The sequence below is a fragment of the Sardina pilchardus genome, chromosome 11 (genome assembly GCF_963854185.1).
Source record: "Sardina pilchardus chromosome 11, fSarPil1.1, whole genome shotgun sequence".
Classification (NCBI taxonomy): domain Eukaryota; kingdom Metazoa; phylum Chordata; class Actinopteri; order Clupeiformes; family Clupeidae; genus Sardina; species Sardina pilchardus.
The window spans coordinates 33,972,122-33,984,586 of NC_085004.1; the positions used below are offsets into that span (position 1 = coordinate 33,972,122).

Sequence of the window (12,465 nt, forward strand, 5' to 3'; positions counted from 1 at the left end):
AAGAATCAAAGTGTGCCATCTTCACCTACCGAAGATCACAGTATCCACTAGAAGGCAGTGGAGAAAACTGTATCGCAAAACGTCTGCATTTCCAATGTCATTATCCCTGCAAGAGTTTAAAGCAACACCATGGAGTTTTTTAACCTTCATAATATATTTCCAAGACCCTTGTGATGGTACATTGATTTACAATCGGTTGAATGACACGTCTGCCATAGCCTGACGGTGTCTGTATCGCTTTTACTGGCACTACGGAACTTTGGATTTCGGGTGTGCATCCATGCCCAAAAAGAACTACAAAATTCGACTGCTTTACGGCATAGGCTACACTTCCCCCGCCACTTCCTCAAATTCAGTGCGAGCCCATGTTGAATAGACAGTTATGGCCAAAGCAGCAACGAAACCCAAAGTGTTATGATACAAGTGTAGGCTAAACTTTGTCGGCTACAGCCTAATGTTGAAGTAGCGATTTATGACGAAGCCCTTTTTTAGGACAAAAAACAGTCAGTAGCCTATCTAAATGGGGTGTAGGCCTACACGTTTGGTAGGGGCTAGCCTACATTCTTGAAAGTAAATCACGATTAGACAGAAATAATATTTTAGGCAAACTAATGACTGAGTCATGTTTGTTTATTTACTTTTCTGGTGAAAGTGTCTTGCCACAGGCTATAATGCAAATCGACTTTTCTACTTTGCAGATTGCTTCATATTAGGCTATAATATTGACCATATAGACCAGGCATCACCAAATGGCGGACCGCGGTCCGGGTCCGGACCCAGTGACGCTGCTGTCCGGACCCGTTGAAATTGTCGGCCTAATATTATCAAAGAGCATCGTCCGTAGCCAAGCCAATCAACTCGATTGTTTACCTTTCAGCAACAGAGAATAGGCCTAGCGGGAGAGAGAGGAGATGAGAGAAAATGGCTTGCTCAAAAATGATGGTGAAAACCGAACTTTTTAAGATGAATGGACGGACGGACCAATACGTTCGTGCTGCTGTGAATATGCGCTGTGAAACTGTGGCGACGTTAACGTGCGTCACTGAGATCAAACACGGGTCGTTAGAGGAAAGGTACACGCAGAAGTCCGCAGTGAGGGCAAGTAAAACTTGAGAAGCACTCCGAGAGCTAACAAACAGACAAACAAACGCGAACCCCGATGAAAACATTACTTTCCTTGGCGGAGGTAGGATAATAATTATCAAATTGAAAGCACACTATGACAGGTCTACTCGTGTGATCACGCATGCATGTACAGGCAAATTAGTGTTCGTTAAAGATTGCGTGGATTTTGATGCAACACAAGAGAGCATTTAGCGATGGGACAGCAGCTGTGAATGAGTGCTTAATGCGGCTGCAGAAACTTTACAGATCCCATTGTCCGCTTCAACAACAAGATACAAGAACATCTGAACTATTATCAGAGGATACTAGAACGCAGTATGCAAAGGTCTTTTTTTCTTTTCTTAAAGATCCACTTTTATTTTATTCAAAAGATTCGGAATGTTTTACATTAGGCCTAGGCTGCTTGAAATAGGCCCTAAGTTCAGGCTGCTCAAAGTTATTTTGCACTTTATATTTATTCTATTCAGAATAAATTCAGTGTCTGTTGTCTGTCTTTCTTGAAATGTAGGCCTAGTAAAGACTACAGTATTGTTTTGCATTCAAGTACCATTCAAGTTAAGACTTTTTGGTATGTTACAAGCATATTACTTTGAAAACACTTGAAATGTAACAATAAATTAAATAGGCCTAGAAATGTACATGCGTTATTGATTTTATTAACTTCAGGGTAGCCTACACTATTTTCAGTGACAATTTAAGATTCGGACCTTTGCCGGGAGGACATTTTAGTAACTGGACCTCTTTGAATTTTAATTGAATACCCCTGCTGTAGATGAAGGGTGTCAGTGAGCACGTCCTCCAAAAAAGTGACCGAGACGTCTAAATTTTTTTCTAAATATATTTTGGGAGCCGTGTGTTCAAAACGAGTACAAATCATAATGCAAAATCGAACGAGACTATTACCTGGGCAGATCTTTACTTGGAACTATTTTCAGCCTCATCGCCGACGAAGCACCGCTAGCTAGGCGCAAAGTTCTCACGTAGCAGTCTTGTAAACTCCCAACTAGCTTCGACTGGAACTTCACAAGTGGTGCTACGTGAGAACTTTGCGCCTAGCTAGCGGTGCTTCGTCGGCGATGAGGCTGAAAATAGTTCCAAGTAAAGATCTGCCCAGGTAATAGTCTCGTTCGATTTTGCATTATGATTTGTACTCGTTTTGAACACACGGCTCCCAAGATATATTTAGAAAAAAATGTAGACGTCTCGGTCACTTTTTGGAGGACGTGCTCACTGACACCCTTCAACTACAGCAACTGTTCTAAGCTAAAGCTAACATCGCTGCTCCCAAAGCAGGAGAATGCCCGGACGGATTTTAACCGGGTTTTTTTCACTGTTCTAACTCTGGGGGTGACCGAGACTAGCTTAATTTCATTTTTGGGTGGCGTATTCCTTTAAGGACAGAATAGTACATGCACAAAGCGAGCAATGTTAAAGCCAGACAGAGCTCCATTCTAAAGCTGCCAAACTCCACAACTCAATCGTCGAAATTTCGGTGTCTAACACTCGTTTTCATGCTAGGCAATACAGAAAACGGGCTTAAAGTGTAAAATACCGAACTATTGCTTTAAATGCTTTTTGAACTTATCCTGCCCCCCCGCCCCCCCTATGCACAACAGGCAAAGGAACTGACACATTTCACTGCATTCTTTACTTTAGTAATGATATGCATGTGACAAATAAACCTCCTTGTATCCTTGTAGCAATTTGCATAAAGACTTTTAATTGCTTTTTTATATAAAACAAAACTTTTCTCTTTTCTCATACAAGTCTCTTTGGATAAAAAGATCTGTTAAATTCATAAACATAAAAAAGATGTTATGATGGTTTGTGTTTCTTCTTTGTTTCCTGTTGTACTCCAGTTGTGGTCTACTTTACATTTAGAATGATAATTGTCCCGGGCTATTGATATAACCATGGAAGTCTGTAGAGATGTGCAGTAAAGAGCAAACCTGTGGAAAAACAAATTATCTATGGTTAGGCTGGGCCCACATTCACAAACAATCTTCAGGCTAAAAGTATCTACTGTACTGACTAGTGGATTTAGGGAAAAAGGGAGTCTCAGTCGTAACTGTAGAACTCCTATTCCTTTGACCAAGAATAATTCACAAAGCATTTTGGGCAAAAAGTAGCACCTCAGTCAGAAGTGTCACCATACCATTCATTGGTATTTCAATGCATGGTCAACATGTATGACAAAAGGTGCCAGTTTGGGCCACAAACTGTCAAAGCAAACAAACCAATCTTCCTATGTATTAACATTTGCACTAATGTCAATTAATAAATTCAGTTAATTCACTTCTTCTTGCACATCTTTCCAATCAAAACCAACACCAGACAAGAATAGAATATTAAGTGAAAGTAAGTGATGTAAAAATGCTCAAGCACCCCTAAATGTAATCTCAGTGGCACCCCTAAAAAATAAGTAATTGAGTGCAATTGTGTCTATGATTTAATTGTACTGAAATGCAATGACAATAAAGGCATTCAATCATTCCTTCATTCAAAGATCCACCCTAGGTGTGCTCAAGCTGTCTGACTAGGTAGACCTACATAGCGAAACACATATCTTGGCTCTTGTATCACGAGGCCGCAACCTTGGCGCCTACCACCAATTTGCCATCACCAAAATGAATGTGCATGCATATGGTGGAGCGGTGTTCGTGTCTCCCTGCCCCGCCACACATTGGCAACAAGTAAACACAGAGTACCTTCTAAGTCTTGACATTGTTTGACACTGCTATGATATTAAACAACTATGGTATATATTGATGCATCATGCAATGGACCAGACAGCTTAGCTACAGAAATTAATCTTAACAACAAGCTGGTCTAGTGAAAAAAGTGTTGCCAGTAATCTGAACGAGTGAATTCCACCTGTTCCATTTTGTTTTATGCTGCAGGAGTTTGGGTCTTTGACTGTAACTCTGTTCAAAATCGTGCTTTAAGTAGGGTTATATATTAACAACAGTGAGCGTGTGTGCTATGGAATGTTTTTGTGATAAAAAAAATAAATACATAAATGAAACATGAAGTAAATAAATGAAATATTAAATATAGGCTAGGCCTACTTCCTATGTATTGTACCTACCCTTTCTGTCAGATTCATCTGCTTGTAAATTACAACCTCCGCCAAGGAGGTTATGTTTTCATCGGGGTTTGTTTGTTTGCCTAAATGTACTAAATATTACATATAATATATGTATATTCTTTTATTTTGTTTCAAGCTTTTTCTAGGCTTTTTATTGTTAAAAAATCATTATATGAAAGGACAATGATAAAAAGGTGACCTTTTGGCGTTAAAGGCGATGCAAAATGTGCAAAATGCGAAAAAAAATGTGGGTGCACCTAACATTAATCTAGATTAATCTAGATTAATTCCAAGATTACAGTGAGATTAATCTAGATTAAACAAATTCATCTATGCCCACCTCTAGTAAATTTATTTTGGACTTCTTGGCCACCGTAGATAATAGGGGCATAAAGATTAACCGAAACGTATCGGTTATCATTCGGAACGTTCAAAATTCGAGTGCATCGGTCGGCAAACCGCTGGATCGGTTTAAATGTACTATGCATTGATTGATAAATCGATTTTAAAATGACAAATCGGAAAACTAACGTTACAAATTATGTTACTTTCACCGACCCTGATTTGCTAACACACCAGAGCGTCTAGCCTTCTCCAATGAGGGTAAGTAGCGTCACTGCTACAGTGGCAAGTGGAAACAAACTAGTTTTGGAGTTTAGTGAAACGCAGATAACGCTGACGTTAACGTGTGTTGCAGTATCCTGAACGAAGTCATATTCAGTCGTAAGCACAAGCCTTAAACCTAGCTTATAGGCTACAACAAAACACCCCTTGTCAGCCTCCTGCATTCCCCTTTCCGCGGGTGTCTGCCCAATGCTTCGGTGCCTTACTGTATGTTCGGTGCACGTCTGAAAGTTGACAGACACTCTTTTCCCAAGAGCTACAGCTACATCACATAGTTTTAAACTATTGTGATTTGTTAAGCAGCTAAGTAGGCTATAGGGTGATATTAATTGGCCAAGTGATTTCGTTTAGAGGCACTTGGCCACGTTCTTATTATCAAAATGTTTGTTGTCTTTCAATCCAGTCAATCGAGTCTTTTGGAAAAATATAACTAATGACATGCAATTGTAACTTTTCTCATGCTATTTAAAGTAGCAGGCAAAAAAATAAAAATAAAAATCTGCAGTATGGAAAATAAAATGAGATTAAGAAATATGTTGCATTTTGGGGCCTATTACTGCATCGTATCGAATCGCACTGAATCGTGCTGTATTAAAGCGCATGGTCTTTGAATCGTATCGTAGCTTTATGAATCGATACGAATCGAATTGTCTTAAAAGGGAGAGATTCACACCCCTAGTAGATAACACAAACATAACCACAGTTTTTAAGTAGTGTCCCTACTCCATTCATATAATAATGAATCAAATAAATAAATGGGCCACAGTTCAAACAATCAGTTTGAGTTTGTTCATGTAGACCTATTCTAAAATATCTTCAAACTGGACTAAACTTCTTAGGGCGAGATCCAGTGTCATCTTGTCATAAGGGGCCAGGGGTGTCACTAGACCCTTTTCACTGGGGCACATGCACAGACGGTCCTGAAAAAGGAAGCTATAGCATGCAAAGATGGCCAAGATAATTAGCTTATCTTAGATTAACCATCTGAACAACACAGGTTACCACTACTGCATAATTTCTGGAGTGCTCAATTGTACACTATTTTTGATTATTTCTGAACTGTGAAATTCAGCAAATACATTGGCCCTCATTTATGAAACATGCGTACGGCCAAAAACAGGCGTAAAACAGGCGTACGCTTGTTTCCACGCAAAGTATGGCATTTATCAATGTGAAGGTGATCAGTGTTATACGCTCAAATCTCACATCTAGTCTGAACTCGAGTACGCAAGTTTTTCAGGCGGCATAGCACTGTGCAGCAGTAAATCGCCGGTGGATTAGAAAGTTGAAGAGTTGCATTTATGGTCTATCTCGGACATAACACCTTTCCTGTACATGTGCAGCCTATTTGCATAATGTAGTATATTATATTGACACATTTGATGGCTTAGGATATCCATATAGGACAGGGGTATTCAATTAAAATTCAAAGAGGTCCAGTTACTAAAATGTCCTCCCGGCAAAGGTCCGAATCTTAAATTGTCACTGAAAATAGTGTAGGCTACCCTGAAGTTAATAAAATCAATAACGCATGTACATTTCTAGGCCTATTTAATTTATTGTTACATTTCAAGTGTTTTCAAAGTAATATGCTTGTAACATACCAAAAAGTCTTAACTTGAATGGTACTTGAATGCAAAACAATACTGTAGTCTTTACTAGGCCTACATTTCAAGAAAGACAGACAACAGACACTGAATTTATTCTGAATAGAATAAATATAAAGTGCAAAATAACTTTGAGCAGCCTGAACTTAGGGCCTATTTCAAGCAGCCTAGGCCTAATGTAAAACATTCCGAATCTTTTGAATAAAATAAAAGTGGATCTTTAAGAAAAGAAAAAAAGACCTTTGCATACTGCGTTCTAGTATCCTCTGATAATAGTTCAGATGTTCTTGTATCTTGTTGTTGAAGCGGACAATGGGATCTGTAAAGTTTCTGCAGCCGCATTAAGCACTCATTCACAGCTGCTGTCCCATCGCTAAATGCTCTCTTGTGTTGCATCAAAATCCACGCAATCTTTAACGAACACTAATTTGCCTGTACATGCATGCGTGATCACACGAGTAGACCTGTCATAGTGTGCTTTCAATTTGATAATTATTATCCTACCTCCGCCAAGGAAAGTAATGTTTTCATCGGGGTTCGCGTTTGTTTGTCTGTTTGTTAGCTCTCGGAGTGCTTCTCAAGTTTTACTTGCCCTCACTGCGGACTTCTGCGTGTACCTTTCCTCTAACGACCCGTGTTTGATCTCAGTGACGCACGTTAACGTCGCCACAGTTTCACAGCGCATATTCACAGCAGCACGAACGTATTGGTCCGTCCGTCCATTCATCTTAAAAAGTTCGGTTTTCACCATCATTTTTGAGCAAGCCATTTTCTCTCATCTCCTCTCTCTCCCGCTAGGCCTATTCTCTGTTGCTGAAAGGTAAACAATCGAGTTGATTGGCTTGGCTACGGACGATGCTCTTTGATAATATTAGGCCGACAATTTCAACGGGTCCGGACAGCAGCGTCACTGGGTCCGGACCCGGACCGCGGTCCGCCATTTGGTGATGCCTGATATAGGAGATGATTACTTTCTCTTTGGCAAACGCAACATTCATGAATTATATATTTTAAATTATTTTCAAAGGGCAAATTTCAGTGTCGTATGGTTTTGTAATGAATGTATTTATAGTATGATGCATTCTCTCTGCGAATATAAAGTCTGTTGCGCTTAAAGGAACACTTAACCGTTTTTTCATATTAAACTATGTTATTCCCTCAATTAAGACGAGTTGATACAGTACATACCTCTCACCTTTCAATGCGTGCACTCACTGGCTCTGGCGCGCGGCGCAACTTTGATAGCACTTAGCTAGCCCAATGCATTCATTAGGATCCAAACAGAGATGAAGTTAGAAGCGACTAAACACCTCCATGTTTTCCCTATTAACTCATTGGCTGCCAGCGATTTTCAATGCAGAGTGCTCCATACTGCCAGACGTTTTACAGCATTTTGACTGTTTTTCCAAGATCCACCAAACGGTGAGCTTTATGACTATGTAAACATCGAAGGTACCAAATGAAAGAGTAGACTCTCTTCTTTCACCAGGAAAAAACGGTTTGTTTCTATCGTTTTCCGTTCTTTAGCAATCGCCAGTAGAACATGGGTTAGTTAAGCTAAAAACACCTGTTTTTGACCAAAAAGTGGAGAAAACGATCTTTTTGTGAAAATCAACTTTTTAACGTTAGCGTTTCAGTAGTATGTCAACCACGATTGCACTGTTATCTCGTCAGTCTCGTCAAGGTTGCTAGGGACTCTGATGGTCGCTATAGACTCTGAACAGGACGGTAGACTTAGCAAGCTAGCACTAGCAAAGTTGTTGTTAGTCTATATAGCAATATCCAATGTAAATGGATCATACCGTTCACGTGTTTTCCATCCTTGATGTAAGAAGTAAGCATATTTATTCCCTGCATCGCGTGCAAACTAGATCCACTGTGGTCGATCTTCAGTGTTAGCTTGTTGCATGCTGGTTGCATGTGTCTGTATGTGCACTTTGCAGGCAGATACTAATCATCCAAATGGCACTGCTGCCATCTAGCGGTTCGGATCGCTAGTACAGTCTGTTTACAAGCCTGAAACTCTGCCAGATCGTTCCCAAGCTCACCCAGGAGCCCTCCCCATTGAAAAAGGCAATTGACGTCTATAGACGTCAATGGCAGTGAACGTATGTGTCTAAATTGACGTTTAAAGACGTCAATGGCAGTGAATGAGTTAAAATACACGAGTAGTCACACGACCAAGTATGGTGAGACAAAATAAAACGTGGTGCATTTCTAAGCAGGTAAGAGGGATAACTATATTTTGTGGTGCAGTAATATCTTCACTCTTGCACTTTCAGTTTCACTTTGGAGTGAGAATATTACTGCGCAGAGTCTAAGTGCTCCCAATGTTATTCCGACACACAATATAGTTATCCCTTTTACCTGCTTGAAATGCACCACGCCTGCAGCGTCGGGACCTTATTACTACTTCGAACGTGCATTATTTTCCTATGAAACGCACGGCACGTCGTTGATTATCCCTTACCTATAGCATAAGTACAGTACACTTCTCAGTTCTCACAAAACATTGGGGATATCTGGCTTTTGAGTGAGATTTACGGAAAATGTAAAACGTTCAAGCTACAGTGGTATTATATCATGAAAGTGGGACATTTAAGTAGAAGCATGCAATTTCATCATCTCAAACATGTATTGAAACAAATTTCCACCCAAAAGCCAAATATCCTTGACTTTTTGTAAGTACTGTATTTCTATCCATAGATAAAAATGATTCATTCTAACCTCTGATTTTTCTTTTCAAAATACACCAAATTGTCTTATAGGGGAGCATGCACCTGGACCCACCTAGGGGGGTCTTCTGCCTCAGAACAGCTTGAGGTCTACTGTAGTGGCGCCCCTGTTAGGGGCTGAGCACCCCTAAAGGTGTGATTCTAGAATCGTTCCTGCTGGTCTGCAGCAATGTTGACATTTTAAAGACTACTTTGATTTCAGTGGGGAGACCCAAGGTCAAACTAGGACCAAGTGCAATCAACACTTTTCAATGCTTTTTAATGGTGCAAAGTGGCACCATGTAGTCCTGCTCCGTGAGCACCAACCAGGCTGAAGTGCAAGTGACCCCCTGTTACTACTTTGATGTCATCACACATTTAAAAATATTGCTGAATGCTGCTATTAGTCTGTTTTAACCAAATATTTTATTAGTCAACTTCAGCCTGGCTCTGTCCACTTTTTTTGAGTCATTTTGTGCCTTTGTGCTATCGCCGAGACACTGTTATCAAACGTGGGCCCATTAGCCTCTACGTATTGTGAGCTGTTACAAATTTGCTCTTAGACTGGGTAACCCCAGCCTGATCTACCAGAGATTGGATTTCACAAACTAATGTTCCATCTCAAAAGACTGAGCTTGATCTGATGATAGTCAGGCTAATTCACTCTTGGTTTTGGGAAAACTATTGAAAATAATAATCTCATGGCTGACTTACATTCCATATATTGCAGCCAGGCAGACAACATAAACCACAATACACCATTTGTGACATTACACAAACATGCAATGGGGGTACAAATATCTTTAAATCTGTATGATGTAAAAAGAATGAAAAGAAACGCAAAATAAATGTTTGCACTAGAAAACATTTTTTTCACATTTGTAGTAGAGAGATCATTTTTATGAAAAACAATTTTCTCACTTGTCTAAATTTGGCTCGAATCTGCTCCATATTTTCTTGAAGGTTTTGGTGCAGTGGATCCTCAAGGGGAAATGTTTGAATCAATCCAGTAAGCGTTTCCAATAGCTTCAGCTGTTTCCTATCAACGAGTTTAACAATGTGAGAAAGGCAAAGACATTAGAAATTGGTATATATTTATCAAAAATATTTTGGTCCTTTCACCTTGCTTTGGAATTCATATCTTTTTGAAGAAGGTATTTCCATGTCATTGCAAAACCATTGTAGAAAGAAACCTAAAAAGGAAAAAAAAATGAAGTTTGAGTTTATGAGTATGAGTTTATTGATACATTTTTATACAGCGCTGAAAAATGAGAAACGAGAATGAAAAGAGCACCCTGACTGTGAGAGCTGCTGTGCTGTGTGGCACTCCAGCTGCACAGCAGCAGTAAAAAAAGGACCTACAGCGTGTTGTTAAGACGGCTGAGAGGATCACTGGCTCCCCCCTACCAAACCTGAGATATACTCAACTCATCTTCTTGCACAAGCCACAAACATCAGGACGCCTCACACCCTGGACACTCCCTGATCACCACCCTCACCTCAGGAAGACTGAGAAACTCCAGGACACACACAAACATACTCCGGAACATCTTCCTCCCCAGTGCTGAACATACAGTGCATACGGAAAGTATTCACACTTTATTCATTCATTGGTCACTTCATTCATAATTCATCAGTCATTATTAAGGGGGTTCAAACCAAAGATTTGTGACGAGATGAGCTGCAATGTTCTAAAACCTTGAAACTGTAACTGGACATGGTGAATGCTTTTTACGACAGCTAGCAACAACGAGCAACATTAACTCACACCGCTGCAACTCCTTCTGCAATGGTTTATTTTTGATAATTAATTGATAATTTGATAAAGCTGTATGTATTTTTGTCGCTGAAATAGATTTACAAACATATCATGGTACTAAAAATCATATTCTTTTTGGAACCGACATCGAAATATCAAAACATTCTGAACAATTCTCAGCCCTATAGACCAAACAGCGCTGTCTTCCTTTTACAGTGACTATGGCTAGAACTGCACTGGGTCAAAGCTCACTACAGAATGTGATTAATCAGTTTTCAGATCAGAAAAAGATCAGATTAATCTTTTCCGACATATATTTTTTTTCTGTGATTAATCTAAATTAATGACTATGCTAATTTTAAGAAAATTAAGACTATCATCAGGTATGGATTAGGCTACAAGATACTTGCCTCTGCAGACAGTTTGGCCCCATGAATCCTGCCATGATTTTGACCCTCATACCATCCCTGCCGCTTGCCTTCTTCAAATCCTTCATCATAGCCTTGAATGTGATACCTAGTAGATGCAAAAGCATATCAAACATTGGCTGTGTAGAAATATGGACATCACACTGCAAAAAAATGTTAAAATCTTATATTAAAATAAATAAAATAATATCTAAATATTGTTTTTAGTATCAGGATACTTACTTTGAGCTTTCTTGTAAGATTGTTTGACTTAAAATCAGTCAAAATATTCTGCATTAATTCAAGACTTAAAAAACAAATAAATTGGTCGGCTAATGGATTAGGAAAATGTATCATAAAACGGAAGATTTAAGACAATTTCTCATATTTCATATGAAATTAAAGCACATTTTCTTAACCCACCTGCTTGTTTTTCATGTCTTTATTTACAACACAAATTATTAGTAGGCTAAGGAAAACCAAGCTTTCTACCTGTTAAATGAATGCCACCCTGTCACTGCTTGCTTTACCTGGCGCCATCTTTTAGGTCTATGCATGGCGCCCAGTGCCATGGCGCCATCTGGAGGCCATTGCATATTTAATGTAGCCTCATTCTCAATATTTTTTTGGAATTAAGAAGCGGCCGCCGACGACGCCGGTGTGACAGCGGTCTGATCTTTCAGCCAGACTGAAATATCCTTGACACATGCAGAATTGCGATATGAAGAATCATTGTTATGTTACCTACCGGTTATCGGCCATAAAAATAGTGTCAAACAAATCATCTCCAGTATTGTCCATCTCGTAGGTTAGTTCATGAGTTCTTCAGGTAATGTAGCCTAGCTGCCTGCAGCCAGTGAACTTCCGGGGAGGAACAGTAGCGGGCAATATGACGACGAAAAGCGTCAAAATAAAAGTAGGCTAGGCTACACACGAACGGTTAGAAGTAGGTTCAAATTCGTTTAAATAGTATTTCAACGGTTTGCACGAAATGTAAACATGTTGCAGCAACTTGTTTAGCCAGATGCCTCCTCTTCTGTTTCTTGGCAGATGAATAGTAGGCCTATACCGCCACCAACTGTACAGGAGTGTGTAATAAAGTCACGGAGTCTAGGCTTCTAGGCCTATATTAATTTAAAAC

The 12,465-nt window shown here is 39.6% G+C and overlaps 1 protein-coding gene across 1 annotated transcript; it reads right to left on the minus strand.

Moving 5' to 3' along the window:
• Positions 1–2,758: 2,758 nt before the first annotated feature.
• lto1 (LTO1 maturation factor of ABCE1) lies at positions 2,759–12,286 on the minus strand. The gene is made up of 5 exons (XM_062549119.1): positions 12,073–12,286; positions 11,328–11,433; positions 10,281–10,351; positions 10,080–10,197; positions 2,759–3,074 (listed from the first exon to the last, which is right to left on the minus strand). The coding sequence occupies exons 1-5, from the start codon at positions 12,123–12,125 to the stop codon at positions 3,003–3,005; spliced, it is 420 nt and encodes a 139-aa protein (XP_062405103.1). The 5' UTR covers positions 12,126–12,286; the 3' UTR covers positions 2,759–3,002.
• Between the last annotated feature and the right edge of the window lie 179 nt (positions 12,287–12,465).